Source organism: Sciurus vulgaris, assembly GCF_902686455.1.
Source record: "Sciurus vulgaris genome assembly, chromosome: 15".
NCBI classification, from domain to species: domain Eukaryota; kingdom Metazoa; phylum Chordata; class Mammalia; order Rodentia; family Sciuridae; genus Sciurus; species Sciurus vulgaris.
Window position 1 is genome coordinate 23,771,724 of NC_136476.1, and position 26,909 is coordinate 23,798,632.

General features: G+C 34.7%; 2 protein-coding genes across 4 annotated transcripts in view; one reads left to right on the forward strand and one right to left on the reverse strand.

Moving 5' to 3' along the window:
• LOC306645372 (uncharacterized protein) lies at positions 1 to 7,229 on the reverse strand (the record flags this gene model as incomplete). Of its 3 annotated transcripts, XR_013759611.1 has the most annotated exons (4): positions 1 to 359; positions 3,451 to 3,526; positions 5,300 to 5,405; positions 6,898 to 7,229. XR_013759611.1 is itself a non-coding variant. In XM_079113109.1 (2 exons), coding segments are annotated over 2 exons (333 nt in total). In that variant the 3' UTR covers positions 4,763 to 5,404. The 3 variants fall into 3 exon arrangements, 1 of the variants encoding a protein (XP_078969235.1); XR_013759612.1 differs by lacking the exons at positions 1 to 359; positions 5,300 to 5,405 and having other exon boundaries at positions 3,249 to 3,526; positions 6,746 to 7,229; XM_079113109.1 differs by lacking the exons at positions 1 to 359; positions 3,451 to 3,526 and having other exon boundaries at positions 4,763 to 5,405.
• The window catches only part of CDC37L1 (cell division cycle 37 like 1, HSP90 cochaperone), a 25,976-nt gene continuing 6,277 nt past the window's right edge, over positions 7,211 to 26,909 (forward strand). Inside the window, exons 1-5 of the mRNA XM_079113090.1 lie at positions 7,211 to 7,359; positions 11,494 to 11,775; positions 16,817 to 16,910; positions 23,175 to 23,290; positions 23,823 to 23,945. Of these exons, the coding sequence (XP_078969216.1) occupies positions 7,228 to 7,359; positions 11,494 to 11,775; positions 16,817 to 16,910; positions 23,175 to 23,290; positions 23,823 to 23,945 (747 nt within the window). The 5' untranslated portion in view covers positions 7,211 to 7,227. The remainder of the gene's footprint in view (positions 7,360 to 11,493; positions 11,776 to 16,816; positions 16,911 to 23,174; positions 23,291 to 23,822; positions 23,946 to 26,909) is intronic.

Sequence of the window (26,909 nt, forward strand, 5' to 3'; positions counted from 1 at the left end):
CCAAGGTCATCTTCAACTCCCAGATGCCATGGAGATGTGAAAGTTGCTACATACACAATGACTCTGGTCTATCTTACAAAGTAAGTAAATCAGTGTGAGTCTACTACCTCTACCAGAGGTCAAACAAAGCCATTCAAGGATTGGACAGTCCACTACAAAAGAATGGCTTCATTAACTGTGTAGTTACATCTTGGTGGCAGCAAACAGATCTTAATGAACCAACCACTTCTATTCCTAGAGTGTTTCTGCAGTGTACCTTAAACAGCAGTGACATCAGCATTGCAGAAATGATCAGTACATTCTGCTCACATCCTGGACCCTGATGAGAATATTAAACCTTGCTCCAAGTGAGAATTTGCCTAAGTACAAATTTGAAAAGAACAAGAATGTGACAATCTGATAATTATGACTGAGATTTTCCTTTTAACTAAAAGCTAATTATAAGACACAAAATTATAAACATTTCTTTTCAAATAATAGTATTCATATGAAGGGAAAAAACTATTTTTTAAGGCACTAATGGGCAGGGTACGGAGAAACACATTGTTGAAGTGTGAATACATGTATTTGTTTTCTCTGGTTACTATATCAAATCACCACAAACTTTGGGCCGAATTTTTATATTCCAATTTTGTGGATCTCATTGAGCTAAATAAACTGAGGTACTAGCAGGGCTGCATTCCTTGCCTTTTCTGTTTTCTTGCATTTCTACTTCTAAAAACTGTCCATATTCCTTGGCTACATGCTCCCTAACAATCTTTCAAAGCCAGCAACATCAAGCCAAGTCTTTCTCATGCTGCCATATCTTTCTGGTTCTCTCTTCCATTTTTGAGGATCTTTATGATTATACTGGAACCAGATAATCCAGATCAGGTCAGCTGATTAGCAAACTTAATTCCATCTGAAACCTTAATTTAACCTTAATTTCCCCTTTATTATGTAAAATAACATATTCACAGGTTCCAGGGATTATGTTCATATTGGTAGGCCATTATTCTGCCTACCACATATAACTTCTTAAGAGAGCAATAATGTCTCTCAAAAAGTTTAATTTGGCTGAGTGATTCCACTGCTGGAAATTTATCCCATGGGAATGCTTTCACAAAAACACAAAGACTATGCTGCACTAGTATTCATAGTTAAAAAAATATTAGAAACCAACTAAATGTTCATTAAGCAGAGTCTGATAGAAACAATTATGAGTAAGCCACATGATGGACTACTACACAGCATGGAAAAAGAATGGGGCAGAGCTATAAGTCCTAACAGTAAATAATCTCTAAAATATAAATCTAAGAAAAAGAGCATGACACAAAAATTTGTATGCTCTGCTGCCTTTTGGGAGAGGAGAATATTATGTGTTCATATATGCTTAAAATATTCCTGAAAAAATACAATAGAAACTGCTGCTAATATTTGCCTCAGGGGAGGGAATCTGGGGTAGAAAAGTAAAGAGGAACCTAAAACCTAAACAAACAGGAAACATAAAACAATAGAAAGGATGAATCTGTGAATACAGGAAGGAGCAAGAACTGAATTCTTCAGCTTTTAGGCCATATCTTATGTAGTGCATGCCAAAACATTTCCATGCAAGAATATCTGCTACTTCTGCTTCCAGGACAGAGTTTGTTTGTTTGTTTTTGTTTTGTTTTGTTTTTTCTGTAATCCATGGCTATCTCTGGGGCCCTAACACCCCTGAAATGACAGGGAAACTTTCCTGCATGTGCCAATATGCATTGTTCTAGGAAGAGAGCCTGTAGCTTTCTTCAGCATCTGAAAGGGTAGTCAAATCAAGTTTTAGAGTCACTGCTCAGTGTATACTGAGCCCTCTAACCTGTTAACAGTTCCCCATCAATCACAAGGGCCACCTGGGTTATCTATTGAGGCACAGGCAAGGAAAGAGGGCCTTCTCTCTCCACCACAGTCACACCTCCTTATTAGAGCTAGCTGTCTCGAAAGGCATGTTCCATAAGTGACTTTTTTAAAAAGACCTTCAATTCCTGTTTATTTATTTATGACTGGACTCAGTGGACTAATTTGTTAGGCCCTAAAATCTTTGGAGTTGGTGAATTATTCATTAGCAAGTGTGAAAAACACTAGCACATTGAACAACCAAAGTGAGTTGTTATTCAGCAGCATTTGTGAAAAAATGCCTGCAGAAGAGAAAAAGAAGGAAAGACAGACCCAAGTATATGGAACAATTAATTGTTCCAGCAATAATGCATTTCCGGAGCACTGATTTTGTTTTGTTTTGTTTTGAGGCACCGATCCAGTGTCCAGACTCAAGAAATAACTTTTATATTTGTCCTTCTCCAAAGTCTTTCTTTAAATGTTCTTTCACAGTTTAACTTTCTCACAGTCTGATATACAGGGAACATTTTGCCTTTTTGACTTTTACTATGAATGTAAAAGAGTTCAATGAACTGCACTGGGTTCTTTCATCAGTTTTAACAAACTGCATAAAGATGAAATTTATATATTTTTAAAAGGTTATTGTTAAAATCATACCATTTGGGAAAACTTTCCATGAGCAGATCAGTATTAATATCACTAAACATCACTATAGGTAACATCAAGTACCCCTCTGCATGATTCATGGGACACACCTATGAAGCACTTTCACTAAGAAAGTTCAAGTTGAATCTAATCAAGCTACTACAGCTGCATTGTTCAATATGGTAGTCGTGTATAACTATTTCAATGAACCAAAAATAAATAAATTTAAACTCAGTTCCTCACTCCACTAATTATATTCAAAGTGCTCAATAGCCACATGTGGTTAGTGACTACTAGCTAATGCAGGTAGAATATTTCCATCATCACAGAATGTTCTAGTGGGAAGTACTGCTCTAAAGCTAACTTCACTTGAAGTGAATGGTGGTTGAAGAACATGCTAATGTCAGTAATATCTAGAATGTGGGACACTATATAGGACAACTGTCTCAGTCTGCAATAAGTCAATGGTATTAAAAAAGAAAAGAAGAGGAAGAAGAAGGGAGGAAGGGGAAGAAGTACTAGTAGTGAGGAGAACGTCTCTAGATTACAAGATAGTTGAGACCTAATAAACAACTGTAATACATGGACTTTATTGGAATGCTAATTTGAATAAACTAACATAGAATATTTGAAACTATCAGGAAAATTTGATTTTGGCTTAAATATTAGATAATGCCAAAAAATTAATTTTGATAGGTATTATAACACCTTTGTGTTTATGTAAGACAAATATTAACATTGTTTAGAGATGCATATTAAGGTATGAAGTGGTAAAATGATCTAATGCTAAGGTTTTGCCTTCAAGTATTCAGTAAATACATAAAAGGAATAGATGCAACAAATGTAGAAAGATCTTGATAATTATTGAATCTGAGTGATGGATATAGGAAGTTTCTCTACTTCTGTAGTTATATGTGTTTAAAAATATTCACAGCTGAGTGTTGTGGCACTCACCTGTAATTCCATCTACTCTGGAAGCTGAAGTAGGGAGACTGCAAGTCAAGGCCAGTCTGGGCAACTTAGCAAGGCACTGTTTCAAAATAAAAGAAAAATAATTGGGATTGTAGTTCAGTGGTAGAGTACTTGACTAGCATGTGTGAAGTCCTGGGTTTGAGCCCAGTACCAGGAAAAAAAATCATAATCACAATTTTAAAAAACACATACTTATGTTAAAAAAATTATCATAACCTTTTATGGAACTTCTGTCCTAAAACAGCCCATCAAAAGGATTTTTGGTAGCATTGCTTGCAGTTCTCTTTGATAGAAAACTCACATACAGATAGAGAAAATGTGGATCTCTTCACCTCAAATGTAGATAAATTAAGCAAATTATTGTGGTATGTAACATTTTAAAGTAATTGAGAGGGAAATCCATTTAAAGGGGGAAAGTAGTACTGTGTTGTAAGAACATTGGTCTCCTAATCCAAAACAGGAGCTAGAAATTTGAGTATTTCTTTAAGTATACCCATTTCTCCAGAATGTCCCCCAGTATTGGGAATGTTTTCAAGGAAAGAAATCAAATTACAGTTGAATGACTTTTAACAATCCTGAAGTCATTTTGGATCTGGACCCACACATGGTATCTATTTTATAAAACTTTTATTAGAGTTCAGGATTCAGACTGTATGTTAGTTTTTGCCTTTTGTTTGATATACTGGCATTTGTAGCCTTAATACTTAAATAATTATGACCCATAAACTTTTTCTCAAAGACTGCCCTTGGACATTTTACTACATAGTCCTTCTATTTAAAAGTAACTTCTATTCAGAAAAAAACTAATTTGCTCCTTAAGTTTCAGCTGGTTAGCACTATATCCATGGGAGTAGTAAGCAAATTATGACACAAAGCAATTTCTAAGTGACTTTATTTTTCAATGTAAAAAAGCAGAAAAGAATATAATTAAGTTCTAAAACTTGTTAAAAAAAAAAAAGGCAGGGGCATCATGCCTGGGATTTGGGGGTGTTGCTCAGAGGTACAACACTTGCCTAGCACATGGAAGGCCCTGGGTTTAATCCCAGTACCATAAAAACAAACTAACCTTGGAAAATTTTTAAAAGTGTCTACTGTGCCTGGACACAAGATTCATACTGTGAAGACAGCAATGACACAAGATCAGGTTATTTCTTATGTCATTATATTTGTCTCCTACCAAAAATATACCTCTTTCTGTTCCTTTTTGGTTCTCTTCTGCCTTTATTTAATTTTGCATCTTTTACTTTTATCCTTGTATCCATCTATTTATTCCTATTTTCATCCATTTATTCAGGGCATATTCATTGAATATTTACTATGTACCAAGCACTGTCCTGAACAATTTAGGTACAAAGGTGAATAAGAAGCTATCTGTGCTCATGAGCTTACATTCTAATGCAGGAAGAAACTTAATAATTAACAAGTCAGCATAAACAGTAAAAGTAAAATGAAGGGCAAAAAGGAAATATCCAAAGTGGTGAGACAGAAGGTTACAGGTTAGAGAGGAAATAAGAATCTGGCTTAGATTCAGTGCGTAGCTTGGCTCCCTAAGGGCATGACATTTAAACCTAAGACCTAAGAAGAGAAGTATGACCACTAGCCAAGACTTTCAAGAACTAAGTGAAAAGATATGCAGGTGAAAGGAACATCAAATGCAAAGGAGCAACAGTCAGGAAAGAAACGGGAACCAAAAGGTCAAAGAATATACAAAGAGAGCCCTGGGGAGAGGAAAGCTGCGAAGGGGAGGAGGTCAGGAAATGTCACTCACTCAAGTTACACTACCACTAGCTTGCACAGGCACTTAGTGTGACACACAGTGCCTACCTCATACCTGTAATGTCTTCTTCCTTGCTAACAGAACCCCAGTTTTGTTTGGGTGGCAATGCATTCAACTTCAGGGAATTAATTATTATTCAGTCAGTTGTGGCCAGTGAGATCTAAGAAGACAGGAAGAAGACGTTTGGGGAAAGGAGTAGGATCAAAAGCTCTTTTTTTGGATGTGTTAAACTTAAAATGTGGTTGAACCATTCAAATAAAAAAATGTGAAATCAGCAGGTAGAAGAGTCTGAAGGACTGGGGTAAAGTCAGGGCTTTTTGGTTTGGAAACTGTGAATACATGGGTATTATTTAAGGCTAGAGGAATAGATAAAATTCTCCTCCCCAGTCTTACCCAATAGAGGTAATCAAGTTTCTTGTATACTCTCCAGAAATTTTACACACACACACACACACACACAGACTTGTTTTGGATTGTTTGTTTTTGGTTCTGTGGATTCAACTCAGGGGTGCTTTACCACTGAGCTATATCCCCAGTTCTTTCTATTTTTGACACAGAGACTCACTAGGTTGAGGTTGGCCTCCAACTTGTGTTTCTGATGCCTCAGGCTCTGGAGTTGCTAGAATTAAAGGCATGGCCACCTCACTCAGCTGGTGATTTGTTTTTATACAAATAAGATCTCTCTTTCTGTACATATTCACACATATGTATCTAATTCTCCAACTTGCTTTTTATTTAACTCGATTCATTTTGGAAATATTTCTAAAACAGCACATTTATTCCTTTTAAAGACTAGTATCCCATTGTAACAATAAAGCATAATTTAAGTTCCTCTATCGATAGGAAATTCTTTTTTGGCTTTTTCATAGCACTGAAAAACATCTTTGTACATAAATCTTTGGATATTGGTGCAAAACTCTTGGATAATTTCCTGGGAGTGAAATTACTTAATTGAAGCACTTAAGTCAAGTTACTCTTCCCAAAAGGTTGGACAAATGACATTCTCTCTGACAGCACTCCTTGCGTGTTGGTCAACATTTGTTATTTACCAACTTCAAAAATGTGCTAGTCTAATCGACTCAAAGAGTGGCGTTTTCCTGTTCTTATTTGAAATTCTATGTGTAGGGCAGAAAGGTCTTATTGTTAAGCGTGCAGATTTTGCAATCACACTCGTTTGGCCGGATTCCAGCCCTTTCTCTTATATGTGTGACCTCGGACATGTTGAGTCTATTTCTCAAAAAGGAAAAGGGTCGGTGTCGGGGGGCTGATAATACGAACACAAATCATCTTTAGGATAAAATGAGATGTGGAGGATTACAGACGTCCCTACACGTTCAGTACTGGCGCTACTTAATTTTTTGGAGCCGTGTTAACTCCAGTGTTTCATCGTGGGCGTCCTCTTCCAAATTTTGCAGAACTCTTGTTGCGAGTAATTCGCAATGAGAGGGAAATTGGCTCTGTTTTTAAAAATTATCCCCTTCAATCCCGCCTTAGACCTACTGGTTTTTGTATCAATTATACAGGAACGAGTTGCAGTTTTTTAAAAACACGCAAAGTGGACACGGTCCGAGCAACTCCCGAAGGCCAGGATCCACCGTTTACAGGGTAGGGAACACTAGACAACATTTGTCTTGCGCTAACGAACATCTCACCACCCACAGAGCCATCCCGGATAGATTCGCAGGCTGAAAGACTTCCGAGATTTAACCGAGAAAGTGTTCCACATCCACGCGCGAGACTCAAGACCTGGGCCGCGCCCCACAGCCACGCCCACCCGGAAGTGACGCAACGGGCTAAGCACTTCTTCTTCCGCCGTCCGCCGGTTGCGCGGCCCGGCCAGCGCTGCTGTGCGTCGGCGTCGCTGCCGGCAGAGGGATTCTGGGTAACGGCCCCGGCAGGCTGGGCGGCTGGCTCGGCGCAGCAGGTTCCATTCACGCCAAGTCCGTTGGCAGTGGCGGTTGTAGGGCTGGGGCCAGTTGGACATGGAACAACCGTGGCCGCCGCCGGGACCCTGGAGCCTGCCTCGGGCAGAGGGTGAGGCTGAGGAAGAGAGTGACTTGGACGTGTCCCCCAGTTCTCCCCGCTGCCCGCCGCTGCCGGGCGGTGGCGCCCAGGTATGGGGGGGGGGCACTTTTTGCTGGGGGATGGGGAGATGCTGTCGCTAAGCCCCCTAAAGTGCCGCCTCTCTCCGACCCGCTTCTATGCCCACTTCTGCACCCATTACAACCCCGGGGGCCTGGTGCCATTCCTCCGCTATCGTAGCATCTTCGGAGTGAAGAAGAGGTAGCCATATATTCATTCCCAACCGCCACCTCCACGCACACATTTTCGCTTACCTTGGATGATTTCCTCTCATCCTTGGAAGACGTTCCTCATTCCCTCCTTCCTGACAGCGCCAGATTTGGGGCGGCACACACTGTTTAACACTGACCCTTTGTCCTCTCGTGCATGCTTTTGTCCGAATACTTAATTCTGTTAAAGGCCCCAGCGTACTTATGCACAGTTAATAGGAATGGTAAGTGGTTGTACTTCAACGTTACACTTGAGTCCTGACATAAAGATCTCACGTGCTTTTGACACCTGTGCAAATTCTGTAAACCTTGACTTTGATGCTGGCGCCTACCTTCCAGTCGCATGACTTTCCCTTGCAGTTTTGTTTTTAGTTCTTTCTGCTTAATGTAATTCTCTAGTAAAAGTATATAGCCTTTCCTTTTTTTCAGACTCTTCGCTCAGATTCCTGATGCTACTTGTTTTCAATCCAGTTTTCTTGTCTCTGAAACCTAATCAAATGTGATATTTAGGATTTTTCTGGGTCCCGTCTTAGGGAGTGCTTACATACTCATCACCTTTTCATGATTTTTCTCAACCTGAGTGTTTCGGACTGTATTTCGGGGTCATAGACTAAGCACTATTATGTTCAATGAAGTGAATTATAGATGTCTCCTTAGGCTTTTTGCAGACTGAGGTTCAATAAGAGCATAACAGAATTAATAGCAGTTTTTTTCTCAAAACTCATTGTGCTCGATGTTAATGAAGATGAGTGATTTAAATTGTTTTCTAGTAAATGTAGGATCATCAGTCTTATTTTAGCTAATGGAGTTGGTTGGCTTCACACAGAGAAAAATGCTGTTTCATAACCACAGTCTGTACTTCAGCCAGCTGGTTACTGGGAAAGTGAGGCAGGATAAGAGTTGATGTGTTAGTAGTCACCCACTAATTATGGATCACTAGTGTCATTTTTATATACATAATGTGTTATGAGCCTATAATGTGTTACAGAAGGGGGAAGGGAAGGAGCCAGAAAGAATGAACAGCAGTTGCTGTTGTCAATTTTAAAGGCATATGGAGAGAAAAAGTCTCAAGAATTTCAGTACATTATAATTGAATCACAAAAATTACGTAAGAGAAACTATGTGTATTAATCTTTCACTTGTACACTTACGAACTCATATAGGTGAAAAATATTTTATAAGTGAATAGGCTTATCTCTTTCACTAAATATGATTTCCCTGAGGTCATATAGCTAGTTAGTAGCAGAGTCAAAATGAGAATTTATGACTCCCTAGTCCAGTATTTTGCCCACCTACTACACTGCTCATCCTGGAAAATACTATAAAACTGTATTTGGCTGAAATTACCTTGAAATAGCCTTAAAATTTGCAAAGTGATTACTGATTCTAAGTTCAGGTATTCATTACAACTCTGCTTATTTTGTCTTGCTGACTTCAGGACTTAAATTTTTGAATTGGAATATTTGGGAAGAATAGAATGTTTAATCTAATAAACAGGCATTTGAAATTATTCTTTAAAAAAAACTTTGGATTCATTTTTACCTAATCAGACAGATTTAGATATCTTAATGTAATAAGCAATGTATGATTCTAAGATCCAATTAAGGTAAAAGCAGATTGGAATATAGAGATCCTTTTTGAGAATTTTTAATGTAAAGTTACATTAGTGGACTTTAACAGTTCCTTTTCAGAATTTATGTTCATTAAAATATGATTATATCCATCTAAGATATCAACAAGATCATGAATTAATATAAGACCTAATATTTTACTTAATCATCTGAATACATATTGAATAGTATGGCCCAAGTAACCAAATGGTATTTCTGATGGCAATGGAGAAGAATTTAAATGTAAGTCATTTTTAGAATTGGTTTGATTTAAAAAATAAATATTGCTTCCACATAATTTGAAATTATAAGGTATGATATAGCTTTGTCTTTTTACAAATTAAGTTTTATATTTTCATATTTTTTTGGCCTCATTTTTAAGCATAGTTTCCAGTTTTTCCTTTGATCTTATTCTAAGATAGCCAAAAATAAAAATAAATGTTTTACTTGGTTTACTTGTATGGTACCTGGGCATCAAATCTGTTGGATGAGTAAATAAAACCTCTGCATTGTAACAGTGTTCACATTTGTCTCATTAGAAATCTTGAAATTTGCTTGAAAGCTCAGCTTGAAGGAGGCCTTACTTGCTACTTGCCTCAATTCTTTACCACCTGACCATTCTGTTCTAAGAAGTAAAAATTCATTTATTCATCAAACATTTTTTGAATGCTAGCCTCTCAAGAAACTTACAACTGAGAATACAAATAGTACAATATTATATAAAAAACATTACTATAGAAATATGTGTATCTTGGGTAGGGACATAATGGATAAGAAAAAGCTTATGAGGTATCATAATCTGGAATGGAGATAGGAGTTACCTAGAGCAAGCAGGATTGCCAAATTGAGGCGGGGAACACATGGAAGTTGGGAAGAATAAGCAAACAAGCAGAAGAGTACCTGGAACTGAGTCTGGAGACAATATAGGAAATGAACTCATGAAGGACCATGCCATTCCGAAGAACTTGCCTTTTATTCTAAGACTCTTAAGAATGAGTAATGTGATTGAATTTGGTTTTTGTTTTTTGTTTTTTGGAAAGATGATTTCCAGCCTAGTGGAGTGGAGGCTAGCTTGAGATAAGACAGACTATTTGTATAATTCAGTTGTAAAATTATAAGAGCTTTTGAATAGTGATATAGATATAGGAACAGATTAAAGAGAAATTATTCTGAATAAGTAGTTTGAAGTTGATTTATACTTGGCCAAGAAATCATAATGTGCCTTCCGCTTTAAAAAAAAAAAATACACACACACACTCATTTTAGTTGTCGATAGACCTTTATTTCATCTATTTATATGTGGTACTGAGAATTGAACCCAGTGCCTCACACATACTAGGCAAGTGCTCTGCCACTGAGCCACAACCCCAGCCTATCTTCAGCTTTTTGACTACCATATTGTTTTACACACAGCAATTACGTAAGTATTGCTGTGGCAGATAACTGTAATTTCAGGTGGAGGTAAGGCAAGAGGATCATAAGTTCAAGGCCAGCCTCAGCAATTTAGCAAGGTCCTCAGCAACTTGGACCCTGTCTCCAAAAAAAAAAAAAAAAAATATATATATATATATATAATATATATTTTATATATAATATATATATGTCAGATAAAAAAGAATGTAGTTCAGTGGTAGAGTACCCCTGTATTCATTCCCTAGTACCACCAAATAAATAAGTTAATTAAAATAATATATTAAAAATCTAATTATTACTCTTTCTGAGTAGGATAGAATTACCAGGGTAGACCAGTGTGCACTTATTAATTTAAATAACTTTGCCTATTTTTATTAGATTGAAGTTAAAGAATATCCATCTGATATAATCAGTTATAAATAGAAATTTCTGTTAAGATCTTCTGATCTCCACAGATTGGGACAATATAGGAAAAAAAGCAGAAACTAAGAAATAATTATTTCTAAACAAAAGGAGGTTCCTTAAGGGAGGTTCCTTACAATGAAGAACGTGCAGAAAAAAACTCTAAAGATCTGGTTCAACATGTGGAGTGTTGAGGTGGTGAACTAGATTTAATCTTTATTCTCATTCTATTGGTCCAGGATTATGAAGACTATAAACCAAATGTTGAGTACCAGCTATATGCAAGTCACTGTGGTAATTGCCAGGCTTTGTGTTGTTGTTAGTTGTTGGGGGAGGGACATAGATTAACAAAGAAGCTTAGAATCTAGTTGATGAAACAAGGCCTGTAATATAAAAATATAACTTGTAGACAAAGAACACAGGATAGGTTATGCACCACAGATATTGTACAGAGATCCTTTGAATTAAAAAAAAAGTTGAACTTTGCTGCACAAACATATCCATTTCTTATAAATACTGTTTTTCTGTTCAGATGTATAGCCATGGGATTGAGCTGGCTTGCCAAAAGCAGAAAGAGTTTGTGAAGAGCTCTGTGGCGTGCAAATGGAATCTTGCCGAAGCTCAGCAGAAACTTGGTAGCTTAGCACTGCATAACTCTGAGTCCCTGGATCAGGAACATGCCAAAGCACAAACAGCAGTATCAGAACTGAGGCAACGAGAAGAAGAATGGCGACAGAAAGAAGAGGCTTTAGTACAAAGAGAGAGGATGTGTCTATGGAACATGGATGCCATTAGCAAGGATGTTTTTAATAAGGTATGACCTTTTATTAGGCCATAAAGAAAGAAGAAAAAATTTAAGTATTCATACATATTTGATAGCAGAACAACCAAATACTGTAAAGTGTTCAATTTTGACAGTTTATGGAAAGCACGCGTCCTCCCAGTATTGTCTTAATTCTGATATTCCTTAGTACAAATATATGACAGCAACATGACACATGGTACACTGCAGTTTGGACTCTGATGTCAGACTGCCTTGAATCTCAACTTTATCACATGCTAGCTTTGTGATCTTTGGCACGTCACTTAACATCTCTTAGCCTTGGTTGCTTCAAATCAAGTAATGTCTTAACAGTGTGGTCACACAGAATTTGGTATGTGGTAAGGCTCAGATGTTATGAGTACTTTGTGATGTTGCTGTGCTGCCTGCTTCTATCAGTTTGGTAACACACTGTTTATTTACCAGTATTTAGTAAACTCAGGAGGTAATCTAGAGAATGTCATAAGCACTAGTACTGAAAAAACTCTTTAGAAATAATTTAAACTTTGTCTCTTAAGTAGTGCAATAGTTTTGTCAAGTTAGTAGTTTTTTAAGAGCAGTATTGTGTTTCTCATTAGAATATATAGGCCTTGTTCTTTTTTTTTTATTTTTTATTTTTTGTAGTTGTAGATGGACAGAATGCCTTTATTTATTTTTATGTGGTGCTAAGAATCAAACCCAGTGCCTCACATGTGCTAGGCAAGCGCTCTGCCACTGAGCTCCAGCCCTAACCCTAGGCCTTGTTCTTTTACTTTTGTATCTGAAGAAATGAGTTTAAATTATAGTAAAGTCAAAGAGCATTTATTGCTGGGAGAGTACAGAAGAACAGTGTTCTTCAGACTGTGGGGTCATGGCTAATTTAAGTAGACTATGAAAACAATTTGGTGCACTCTGAGCAGCATTTTTCTTTTTCAAGTAGAATAGGGTGGAAAAGATCCAAGTGTATCGCACTTGGGGTCAATATTGTATTGAAAAACTAGTGTTTTAGGTATTTGTGTGCATGTTAAAACAAAGTGTACAGTTTTTTTTTAATCTAAATTGTAGTCTAAAAATTTGAAAGTTCTTACTCTAGAGCAGCAGACTGCAGGCAGGGTTTTTTTTTTTTTTTTCCCCCCTCCCCCAGTACTGGTTATTGAACCCAGGACCTGGCACATACTAGGCAAATGTTTTACCACTGAGCTACATCCCCAATCATTTTATTTTTTTTATTTTGAAACAGGGTCTCACTAAGTTGCTCAGGCTAACGTTGAACTTGCGTATCCTCTTGCCTCAGCCTCCCAAGTTGCTGGAATTACAGGCATGCACCACAGCATCCAGCTCTGCAGGCAGTATTTTTGTTTTCATTTTGTTTAGTTTGTTTTTGTGGTGCTAGGGATTCAACCCCAGGCGTTGTGCATGTTAGGCAAAGTGCTTTGTCTCTAAGCTATATCCTAGTCCCTGCAGACAGTTATACTTTACCAGGCTCCATTAATTGTTTATAGTATGATAATGTTGAACAAATGCTATATATAAGTGTTCATAAAATGTTTTTAAGGATGAGAAAATACCTAAATCAAAGTTATATTTTCTCTCACATCTCATATTTTGTACCCTATATTTGGTGGTCACTGCTTAAGAGCTCCTTTAATTGAACCACCTTATTTTATAAATGAAGGAATAGAAAAGTAAATAGAGAGACTTGATAACATAATAGTGGTTTAAATTTGAAGAAGAAAACCCTGACTGGGGGATTTGAAGACTAGATAAGGTAAAGAAAGGTGTTGAGTGTCCTTTACTAAAGATACTTTAAGAATGGAAATGATAAATGTTTGGAAAAAAAAAAAGAATGAAAATGATGTCCATTATTAATGAAGATAATAGATACTAGATGTTAATGATGGACAATCATTAGCCTGGTTGGACTTTTAAAATCCCATGTTTCTCAAATTGCTCAGGGTTTATGTTTCTTTTCCATTTGAAAACTAGAACTTCAGAGATTTTCAAAATGCATGAGGTAGAGAATGTCAGAGCCTTAATAATTTTTTTGTGGTGGTTACTGGGGATTGAACTCAGGGGCACTTGACCACTGAGCCACATCCCAGCCCTATTATGTATTTTATTTAGAGACAGGGTCTTACCGTTTTGCTTTTGCTGAGGCTGGCTTTGAACTTGAGATCCTCCTGCCTCAACCTCCTGGGCTGCTGGGATTACAGGAGTGTGCCACCACACCTGACCAGAGCCTATGAGTAAATGTTTTCAATATGGGATAAAGTAATATTATATGTTGAAGAATAGTAATTATATTAAGCCTAACTTTTTAGAAACATAATGAAGTCTGTGAACATACCTACAGGTACAAGTATTTTTTATTTTTTTCCATTTTGCTAAAATGGCTAAAGGAAACATTTATCAGAAGCTAAAAGTTTTTACCTTTACCACAAGGGTAGATTTTTTTTGTATTATCCACTATTAGTGTTCCCTGAGATTGAAGCAGGGATGATGTTACTACATTATTTATATAGAGAATAGACAGGGATAGACATTCAGATGTCATCATTTTCCTTAATTAACCCATGAACATATAATGTAGGAGAGAATTTGGATCTTTTTTTAGCCTTTTTAATATGGAAAATTTCAGTGTACACCAAATAAACAGACAAACCCCATATTGCACATCAACTCTGTCATCATTCTGTCATTTTAATTTTATCTATACCTTCACCTGCCCCCCCCCCAATCCCTGCTTGATTATTCTTCCTTTTTTTGGGGGGGTGGGTAGGTAACATTTTACTTTGAGGTGCACAAATCTTGTGTAAAATTTTAGCAAATAGCTGGTGGACCCCATCTGTAATCCCAGTGACTCAGGAGTCTGAAGCAAGAGGATCACAAGTGTGAGGCCACCCTCATCAACTTAACAATGCCTCAGAAACTTAGTCGGACCCTGGCTCCAAATAAAAATATTAAATGGGCTGGGGATGTAGCTCAGTGGTAAAGCACCCCTTTGTTCAATCCCTAGTATAAAAAAAAATATTAATAGATATAGTTATGTAATCCATACTCTATTAAGATGTATAAATTGAAACTTAAAAAAACAAGTATTTAAATCTTTGGTCTACAACTTGTTGGGGCAATAAAAGATAGTCATTTTCTATTAATTCGTAAAGGGATATTTCTTTGTATTTGTTCTAAATTTAACCCTTAGGCTTTAGGGATTGGCTGCTTATTCTTGTCTAAATTGACATTCACCCTATCTTTAACCATCATTATTTTCTAGACTTCTCAACCTATAACCTACTTAATTTCTGTCTTCCTGGCATCTACTCTTACCCATTCTTGTGAGCACTATTAATTCTCTTCTTCTGGACTATCTCTGGTTCTGCTTACAACAGTCAGTAACACACATAGGTAAATGTGCATCACCACTAGCCCTGTCAATAATTTCTTCTTTGAGAAAAATGTTAATAGTAAAACATGCTTATTGATAAATAAATAAAGAATAAACAAGTATGTAAAGTAGAAATTGAAAGGTTCCCTTTACCACTAGTTCCATTTCCCAGACATAACCTCTGTTAAGAATGAGTCATATCTTTCTAGACTTTCTTTTGTGCCTATATTAATTTATATTTTTCCCCCTACAATAAGATCATTCTTCATTTGAGTAATTTGCTTTTGTATAAATTGTATTAAGGGGTGTGTGTCTTAAGTTATTTTATTTCTGCTTTACATTTATACCCCCAAAATATCTAAATTATTTTTTTTCTTCCAGAGGAAACAAAGTAATGTTTATTTTATATAGTTAATGTCTCTTAACACAGTGGTCACAAAATAGTTTCATTTTATTTCTGCTTTTAATTGTTTCTTTAAACTTAATTTCTAACATAGCCTACATTTATACCATAAATTAATTAGGACTATTTTTATGTTCTAGTCATTTGCTCAAAATTATACATTGGTTTTGTCTGGGAGCTTGAGACTTTAGAGGACTGGTCTAGATTTGCACTGTCCAACTTTATAACCACTAGCCACATGTGTTCTTGAGCACTGAAATGTGCCTAGTTGGAATTGAGATGTGCTGTAAGTGTAAAATACACACCAGATTCTGATGACTCAGTATAAAAAGAGAAAAGTAAAATATTTTAATTATTTTGTGTTGCTTACATGTTAAAATGATAATATGTTGGATATGTTAGGTTAAATATGTAGGTTATTAGTTTCATCTGTTTCTGCATTTTAATGTGGCTAATAGGAAACTTGATATTTGTGACTTGGATTATATTTCTATTGGACAGTGCTGGTCTAGATGACAGAAATACAAAGGATAAAATGCTTTTATTTTGAAATATATAAACTTTTGTGTGTTTCCTAATTGTAAACTGACAGAAAGCTCATTTGTATTTTTTATTTTGGGCAGTGATAATATCAGGGTATAAATGTGATCACAGAATGTTCTGAGAAACTGCTGCCAGTTTTGCTGACTAGATAAAAATTTCATTCTTGTTCTGTTTTATGATTTATTTGATGGAAAATAAGCACTTCTTTAATAGAATTTTGTACCTGATTTCAAAAATCAAACTGACCTCTTAAGAAAAATTTATTAGAAATACAACCCAGATATATATATTGGTTTATCTCTTCTCAAATAATTATTTATTTTAATAAATAATTCTCAAAGAATTAGTTTATTTCCAGCAGGATGCAAAAATTAGGCTAGAGTTGCAAATATTTATAGGAAATGAAAATGTAAACCTAAATTATGCATATAAAGAATCTTTCTGAACCTTGCTTTAATAGGGTAACCATTTTAACAAAAAGATTTAATTCAGTTGTTTTTCTGTATAATTTCTATAATAAATATAATTTTCATACATAAATTACTTTTAACAAAACTAAGCTCTCAAATGAAAAATGTTTACATTTTTAAGAGCTTAATAATGACATAATAGAATCATATTTACCACATTTTTGTGTTGTTTATTGGAAGAATTGCTAGGCATTCAGTATCTAAGAAGATTTAAGAACATAAAATCTGACTTTAATTTCTTAAATTTTTTCATAGAGTTTTATTAATCAAGATAAAAGAAAAGAAACAGAAGATGAAGATAAATCAAAATCATTTATGCAGAAATATGAACAAAAAATCAGACATTTTGGTAAGTCTACTCTGAATTTCTTCTCTATAGTATTTGGTATCATATGTATATGTGCAAAAAATGGATTTATAAAGTGGGAACCAAAACAAAGATATGTAACAGACTCCAGTTATGTAGCTACTTCTGGAGATGTACACATCTTACTTTAGACCTTTTTTGGGATCATAAATAATATAGATTGATAGAACAAATCAAATTTTGAGGAGAAGCAGAATTCAATCTATTAATAATACCCTCTGAAACCATCTTCTTTACTCCATAGTCTCTTTGCATTTCTTGACTAGCCTGTGCTTTTCTTTGCTTCCTTGGTATCTGCTTATCTTTTTGTTTAAAATCAGCATTCATTTTTTTAAGTTTTTATGCTGTGTAACTCAAGCAGGTTCTTTAACAGTTATTCAGATAAATGTAGTGATATAAATGTGTGTGCAAAGAACTGATTGTATTTTCTCTCGGAGGAAGAGAACTGGGATGAGGTCAATGTAAAGTGAAGGCTTCCCAGGAAAAGGAACATCTGAGCCTGCTTATGAGGAACAGATAAGAGTTTTCCATGTAGCAGCCATAGTAATGCAGCTAGGCAAACAGTATGGTGTATTCTGAGAATTCTGCTGGAGTGAAAATGCTTTTGGGAAGCGTTAGGAGTTAAAGTTCAAAGCATATTTTTTTTAAATCACAAGTTATATATTAATTTAGTAAACATGGTGTTCTTTTGTGTTCATGAACATTTTAAATGGCATTTTGAAATCTTTTTTTTCTATTGGCATTTTCCCCCAAAGTATTTAGAATTTCATTTATACTTCAGTTATGTCAAGACAATGCATATAGTACTTTCAGTGTTTTTCCATTTATTTTTTCATGAAGAGTTCATTTTTTTCATACCTCTTTTTTAAAAAGAAGAAAAACTAAGACACTAAGACAAAGTCCGCATTTCTACATATTATCATTGTGATATTCTTTATAATAGAAAAAATGAATAAGCAGTCCTCCCTTAGATAGGTATTGAAATCTTTAAATGAGTAGAGCCTTATGTCATAATTTTTGTAAATTTGTCTTAGGTGTATTATGTGAGCTGCCATTCCCACTTACAGTCCTTGCTTCCTAGGCCCATGTGTTCTGCTATAGGAAAAAATATGTACCATCTACTGGTTGCTCTTTTAGAGCATGTACCACTTCTGGTAGAACAGCATCCCTCAAGATGTTTTTACCCATCTGGTATTCTATAGGCTAGTTGTTTTAGAACCATGGAACCTAGTGGGTGAGAAACACTTCCTTCTTAAAACACTTAAAAACACTTACTTTTATTGTAAACTGAGTGCTCTGGTCAAAAGTAATTTCGCATGGGAAAATATCCCAGTTCTCACAAGTTGCTGTAACCCACCTGGCCCTATGACTGAGTTTCTAATAAATCATTTCACCATTTTATAAAACCTTCTTCTGAGTAATGATGTTCAGGGTAAGACCAGTGAATTTCATGCACCCACAGTCATCATTTCTTTTGCTGAAAATAAACCACAAATCATGTGAGATGTTGAATAATTCATTTGTAGGACAACAGATATATTACTGGTAGAAGCATGGTAAGGAGACAGGGCAGTTCCAGATCTAGAATGGGCTTTCTCAAGTGAGAAATTACTGGTCCCTTCGAGGTAAAATGGGACCAAAATAAGTAACCTGCTTCTTGATGACTGGATAGTTTCTCTGGTGTATGGTGCCATATTGAGGTTTTGGCATTGATTTCTGCTACTGGCAAATTAGGTATTCATTGGCCGTACTGAATTAGGGTACTGGAACATCCCTGATGAGGAGAATTCATACTATTGAATCTGTGAATAATCTCAAGCCTGTGCTACCATGACTCCTTAGTTTATGAAACTATTGTACATGTAATGAGGTAGCTGAGGGTAAAGGCTAACTTGACATCTATAGGTCATTAATAAGCAAAATTGTTTTGCCATTGCATGTTGTAAGCTTCCAGTACCTCATCTTGTAATACTAACCAGAGCATTGCTGTCTTCGAACCCAACCAGACTTGATAGCCACTCCCAGATTCACATTGTGCCTGTCTCTTAGTGGAAATACATATTGACTTTTCACTTTGGAGGAGATATCCTACTTGCCGCAGCACATTGGATCCACAGAAATGTTACTAAGGTAGTAGGCTCCCAAAATTTTCATGTGTTTTCTTTTCTACTCTCTGGCATGCGTGTATCTTACCAAGACATCTGAGGTACCCGCTACTTCCTGCTCACCAAGTTCCATCAGCATAGAGTGGACCAACTTGCAGTTGTGGGATGATGATTTAATCAGAATCCTCATTCACTAAATTTATGTCACAGAGATGATAGAGGCCTAAGGCAAGACAATGAATGTTTGATGCTATCCCTGCTTGGTGAAAGCAAATGTTTCTGGTGTTGTATACCTATTATAATGAAAAAAAAAGCTTTTGCCAGAATGATGACCACACTGATATATTTCTTTAAAAACACCTGGAATAGTAGCTGTACTTAAAACTTTCAAATGGAGAGACTTTCCACACTTGGATTGTATTCCAGACTCTTGAAAGATGGGCCTGGTGCTTGGGGAGGGGGTATGTTATTTAGGCTGTGGGGCTTCATACCAGTACTGCTCTGTGGTCTTACTCTGTACTTATATATTTTAGAGTTCTTCTTAACTTTCCCTTATGCTGTTTGTTGGGTGGCTGTCTTGTGTTGCTTTTACCCTTATAATTAGATGGAATTTACCATCTAATGATAAATGGTATAACTGCTTATTGTGGAGTATTACAAAGTATTGAAATCTGATTTTTTCTATATTTGTATTTAATTTAATTTTCTTGATTCACATTTTATAAATGCAAAATACTAATTTAGAAAAAAAATCCTATTTTCACTTAAATTTCAGTAAACAGTTTTATTCAAAGTTAAATTTCACTGCCTTTGTGATCATCAGAGCCTGCTTTTCAATTGATCTAACACAGTTTTTCAGAGCATGTCATTTTCCCATCCAGCCAAAGTTAGCCATGATTTGGCATTTTTTGAAGCTGGAAGATGTTGAAATTTTTATCAAAAGCTGTAGACATTTGCATAAAAACTATGCTAGGATTTTTTTCATTTGGACCAAAAATGAATATTTACAACCTCTTGATTATAATCGCTTTTGTCTTGCTTTTAAAAACATAGCAATGTCCTGTTTTTATAAATATTTACTATAAAGTACTCTTGAATGGATTATGAAGTAAAACAAAAGATTATGATATGATCTTAATTTTGTTTCTCCAAAATTCATTTTAAAATAAGACTTGGAGGAAATACATAAATATTGTTAATATCACTTGTGGTAGACCTGCGGTCAATTTTTATTTTTTGAGTTTTTCATGTTATTGACAATGTATACACTTCATTTTTATAATCGGAAAAAAATATTTTTTAAGAGTTCATCCTAAGAATTTTAGGATGACTTAACATTAGAAATTTATTGTGATTCACAATAACAACAGATTATGATATTATAAACACAGTACTTAATAGTCAGTTTTAATCTCAGAGAAATGGAAATATCAGAGGAATTTCTAGAATGTTTGATTGAGTAAACATAGAACCTAGGAGGCCTATAGGTTGACAGAAATGGAAGAATGGGTTTGATTTTTTAGTAAGATGAGTTTATGTGTAGCCATATAGGTAGAAATAGTTGGTGCATAAGTGATTGGAAATGCAGGAAACTTGAGGTTCTGGAAATACACAAAAAATAGTCTATGTCTTTCCTCAAGGAATTAACAACCTGGCTGGGACATACCGATGAATAGTGTGAAGTTGTAAAATGTTTCATTCTGCAAGTATGGTGCAAAAAGGAATTAGTAAGGACATGCAATTTTGGGGACCATTTTAAGAACCAGGTAGAATATGGAGAGATGGATAGATTCAGATTTAGCTAGATGTCCACTAGAGAAATACATAAATGAAAGCATATAATTGAAATATTTTAATTTGTCCAAATGAAGTTTTTCAAGCATTTAGAGAAATTGGTTGACTGGCTTATCCTTGACCAAAGAATTCGCTTAATAAATATTTCTTAAGTGGATGAATTATTCACTATGATTTGGTGACCTATTACTTATTGAGTATTTACTATAGGTCAGACACTGTTCCTAATGCTTTCTATGAATTAGTATTATGTAATCATTTAAAAAATCCTGTGAGTTAGGTATTATATATAGCCCTATTCTATATCTAAGGAAATGGAGGCATACAAAGGAACTTGCTCAAGTTAGTAAGTGGTGAAGCTGTTATTCAGAAGCAGTTTAGAATCTGTTTTCCTTGCTATCCTGCTATAATATTGTTATATACAGATTCCAAAATAACATCAATAGTTTGTCATGTTCTGTTCCTGTAAAGTATTGATTTTCTTTAAGTATTTCACTCATATAACATTCCACACCCCCTCCACAAAGGTTTATATGGACTACCTGTAACTTGTCAATTTCCTACTAATTTTTTGCCTTTTTTTGTGGGGATACTGGGGATTGAACTCAGGAGCATTTGACCACTGAGCCACATCCCCAGCCCTACTTTTATATTTTATTTAGAGACAGGGTCTCATTGAGTTGCTTAGGGCCTCACTTTTGCTGTGGCTGGCTTTGAACTTGAGATTCTCCTGCCTCTGGGATTTCAGGTGTGCACCACCATGCCTAGCTTCAATGTCTATTTCTTAAGTCAAATGATGACAAATATTTCTCAGATACAGAAAAATCTGTGTTTAATATCAACTTTTAACATGTAATGACATCTTCCTCATGACCCTTAATAAATGCTACTAAACCCATCAGGGTTCCCTACAAGTGTTTTTATTGACCCTTTCATTTTATTCTTCATAACCAAAGAAACCAAAAATGCACGAGATTTTGGTAATTTAGGGAGTCACAATGCTACCATTGAGAAGTAAAGAAAAAAGGCAATGCTGTATAGATGGTAGATAGAGTTGAAAATATTAGCTCTTCAGAAGTGTAAGAACATTAAGGCAAAACTACTTCATAGGATTTATTTTACGGTTTCAGGTGTAAGAAATAAGGATTTTGCTTTCATTAGCTTGGACTTCCGGGAGTCATTAACTCTATACTTTGAAAAGTAGTTACTATTTCTAGAGTCTTAAATGACCTAATAATCATTGTCATCAAAGTTTTGGAGAAATTCACAAAGCTTATCATTTTTTATAAGAAATGTTTAAACCTTTTTACCTTTTTATTTATTTATTTTTTTTGGAAAAGTTAATCATGTATTTTCAACTGATTGCCATATGTTGCTGTGTATTTTTAGCAAAGGTTTTGTTTGTTATTGTGTTCTGTGGAATTTAATATATAGAAGTTCATTTTGTGTAGAGGAAAGGTTTATTGCCAAACTATTGAAACAGTGCTGTGAAATTTCCTGATGATTTTGTAACATCCAGATTTCCTTGGGTGAATCTGAAGTGTATAAAGCTGCTAACATTGTTATGTTGAAGTTAGTCAAGTATAAAGCCAACTGGACAAAGCCATACTGACTTTGAGTAGGTTTCTTACTAATTTAGATAAAGATGCATATACACTTTAGAGGTGGTATTTGTATTCATGTCATCTTGAAACAAAGTGACAGCCATTTTTAAGTACACTTAACTAATTTTTTAAAAAAATTTATTTACTGTGCATGTAAACAGACATCATAAGTAAAAGAACATAATTAAAATGGTTAAAGTATGTTTACTAGTATGATACTGGCTTAATTGCTTTCCTAGTAGGTAAGTTTTCTTGAATTGGTAAATATCACCAGTCTTGGACATTTTTTAATAAATTAGAGAAAATGAGATTTATCTGAGTCCTAAGTCTTTAAGTGTGCCAAGTGCAGTTTATTGAAGTTTTGCTTTCTTTTCCATCTTTTGAATAAAAAAGATTCTATTCTCTAAGTAAATCAAGTCTCTTTTTAACCTTAAAATGACCACTTGTCTCAATTTGCCTGGGACTGTGGGCATTTCCAGATATAAGACTTTTTGACTTTAAACTGGTCACTCTACATTAGCCTCATTATCTGAAATAAAATTTTCTGTGACTTTTGGGAGCTATTTCTAGTCTAGTGACTATTGCTTTAAGAGGATTGCTTTTCATTTTCCCTTTTACCACACTTATTGCTTTGGTAATACAAATTGCCTTTAAAGAGAATAATTTAAAATTTTCTTCACAGGAAGAAATAAAATATTTGGCATTCATGATTTCATATTTTTTAATTTTAATTTTTTTTGCAGGTATGTTGAGTCGATGGGATGATAGTCAGAGGTTTTTGTCTGACCATCCATACCTTGTATGTGAAGAAACTGCTAAATATCTTATTTTATGGTGTTTTCACCTAGAAGCTGAGCAGGTATTGTGTGAATCTTGAAATTTGGAAATATACTTGGTCATATTGATTTTGTGGGAAACGTTAGTGGAATTCTGATTTTCTTGGTGTTTTGATTATTATGTTATTTACTTTAAATGAAAGGAAGAAGGTCATTAGAATTCTAATTATATATATTTTTTTATTTTCAGATTTACTTGAGTTTAATGTGGGAATTTTAAAAAATTGTTTCAGTTAGCATATGTTAACTTTTCCAGTGTACTCTCTACCACCTCTCAGTTGCTCTTGTTCCCATGTCCTTTTTCTTTTCTAATTAGAAAGTGATGTTTTAACAAACCAAATGGTAATCACAATATTAAGTCACACCAATAGCCTGGTCCCCTTTAGTTATTCTGGTCCATATAAAAATAGTAAAGAATTAATTATATGTCCATATAGTATTTGACTTATAATTAAAAAGAACAAAATCAGAAGTAACTCTAAAAATTCAAAATTTGAATCAGTATACCAATTAAATATATTTCTAGAGGTTTCTTATAACCTTATTTATTTTCAGAAAGGGGCTCTAATGGAACAAATAGCACATCAAGCTGTTGTAATGCAATTTATTATGGAAATGGCCAAAAACTGTAATGTGGATCCAAGAGGGTGTTTTCGTTTATTTTTCCAGAAAGCCAAAGTAAGTAGTTTTTTGTTGTAGTTGTTGTTGTTGCTGCTGTTTTAAGGATTTATTTCCCACTGCAGTACTAGGGATTGATTGAACTTAGAATTTGTACAAGGCAGGCAAGTGTGCTATTTCCCCAACCTAGTTATTTTGTATTATTAAATGGGAAGGTTAGGTCATACCTGAGACCTCTTTGTTCTGTACACATCAAGAGAAGCCATCTAACCAGGCCATAGGCTAATTGAGTCTTAAAAGGAGCTAATCTTGTAGTCTCTTATATTCTTACATAGTTTCTTATAACTATACTATAGCATTTATGTGAAATTGAGACCCATTCAAATAAATGTGTATATTTGAATAGTTCTATCATTTGTCCATTTAGTAACTAATGAGTACCTGCTAATGGAAAGCAAAACTGTTTCAGAAGTAGAGGATAGTGTTGAGCAAAATAGATACAGGATCCTCCATGTATAGAGCTCAGAGTTTAATAAGAAATCAGACTTTGTAATGAAAAAAAATAGGAAACAACCCCAAAATTCAATAGTTAGAGGAATGGTTAAAAGAAAAAAAAAAAAAAAAAACCTGTAGTATACAGAATATTATGTAGCCATTATGTATTTATGGAACATTTTTAATGCTCTAAGAAATGTTTATGCTCTAAGTTCAGAAGTGCTACATGTTTACATAAACATGGAAATGTTGGCCATGTGATAAAAAATAGATAATGTCTGCAAAGTTTACCATTTCACTGGATGAGTAAAAATTTGAAAGTTGACCAAGAAGTAGAGCAGTAAGGACTTGAATTCACTGCTAGTGGGAATATAAATTCTAATAATCACTTTGGAAATATTTCTAGTGAAACTGAACAACTGTATATGTGAACACCCCAAAATTCTTTTAGGTGCATACCCTAGAGAATAGGTTATCAACATGTCATTGAGGGACCCCTGAGAGTATTCAAAACCTTTTTAGTAGTGCCTCGATCAAAACTATTTTCATGATAATATTGAGATGTTATTTGCTATTTTCTTATTCTCTCAAGTATACAATTAATATCGATGCCAAAGCAGATGTGATAATCTATCTTCTTTTAAGGTAGACATTAGAGAGAGATTTGCAGAAATTTAAAATGGCACCAAATTTTTATTTTTTGTTTTGGAGAATATAATTTTCACATACTTTTTTTTTTTTTTTTGAGACACTGTGTTATCCAGGTAGACCTCAAACTCTTGAGATCAAGCAATTCTCCTTTTTTAATCTCTTAGGTAGCTGGGACTACCAGCATATGCCACCATACCTAACTCTGAAAAATAGTTTTTAAAATAAGAATGTTATTAATGGTAGTATGTAATGAGTTTTTTACTGTTATTTTTAGTTTTTAAAAAAATTTGTTTTAATTGCTAACACATTAATATTAACAAATACGGCCCACATAAATACAAGTCCTTAGTAATTTTCAACTGTGAAAGAGTTCTGAAGCTCTAAAGTTTGAGATAGAGCAACTCTTAGACCTATACAGTAGATGCCAAAATATGTAACTTTGTTCATAATAACAAAAAACCTGAGAACAACCCAAATGTCTGACAGCAGTAAAATGAATAAACTATGCTATATTCATTTGGTAAAATACTAACCATATCAGTATGGATGAAAAAACTGGGGATTAAATAAAATAAAATACAGTGATATAGCGCCAGTATCAATTTTAAAAATAAATTTTGATAAAGTTCATACTTTTAAATATTCTGTATTTTATGAAGTATTTTTATAGCAGGCAGAACTAAGCAATATTTTGTTGAGGGATATATATATAAGCAGTAAAACTAAAGAAGCAAAGGAATGATTAAGACAGAAGTCTAATGGTAACTTAGGTGGGGAGGAGAAATTCTCTTCAGAACTGGTTTATAAAATACTAGTAATGATCTGTTTTCTAATTTTTGTGAGTACATAGTTGTATTTTTGCTGAATAAACTACACATGTATATTTTACATGCTATTTTGCACATAGGATATATTTTAGCATATAAAATTATAAGTTAAAAGGAAATATACCAAAAGGGTTTTTGGGGGGCTAGAGGGAGTGCTGGGGTTGGAAACCAGGACCTCGGCAAGCATCCCACCATTAGGTTACACAACCCCAGCCCTCTGTTTTTTAATTTTTAAAAGACAAAAACCAAAAAAACCTACCAAGGTGGCAGTAGTCCTACCTTAAATTCTCTAAACCCTTCTGGTTTGAAACCTAAATGGAAATTTTATTTATATATAGTTTTGATGAGTAAAGGATTGAGTTGGTGTTTTAGCTAGGCTTATGGTGACTTTTCTAAATTTTTACACGGCACATAGGAACAGTAAAAATCAGACTTTTCTATTGTATTAATGGATGTATTTATTTATTTATTTAAATAATTTTTAAGTTATAGATGGACACAATGCTTTTATTTCATTCATTTATTTTTATGTCATGCTGAGCATCAAACCCAGTGTCTCACAAATGCTAGGCAAGCTCTTTATCACTGAACTACAACCCCAGCCCATTAATGGGTGTATTTAAACTGGTGATTAATATGATAATGGGATGTCCAAATTGTATACATTCTTAGAAAGTTTGACAAAATAGAACTGAAAGGCACTGAAGTCTTCAAACTTAGCATTGTATTCTTAATTTTTTTAAATTAATCAGTAATATTCATAGAATGCTTACTTGTGCCAGGCATTATTCTAAACACTTTACATGGATTAACTCATAAATCCTTGTGACATTTTTATAAGGATTTCTGTTCCTTTTTTGTAGGTAAGAAAATCTGTGTAAAGAAATTAAGCAAGTGGCCTATATAGGTTACTTAATAAAACAAAGTTAAGTCATTCTATATCTGAATCCCTAGGCCTTAGGCACAGGGCTAACTAATAACATTCTGTTTGTCCATTTGACTCCCATATGTTGACTAAAGTAAGATGCTAGAATGTAATAAGGAAATTATT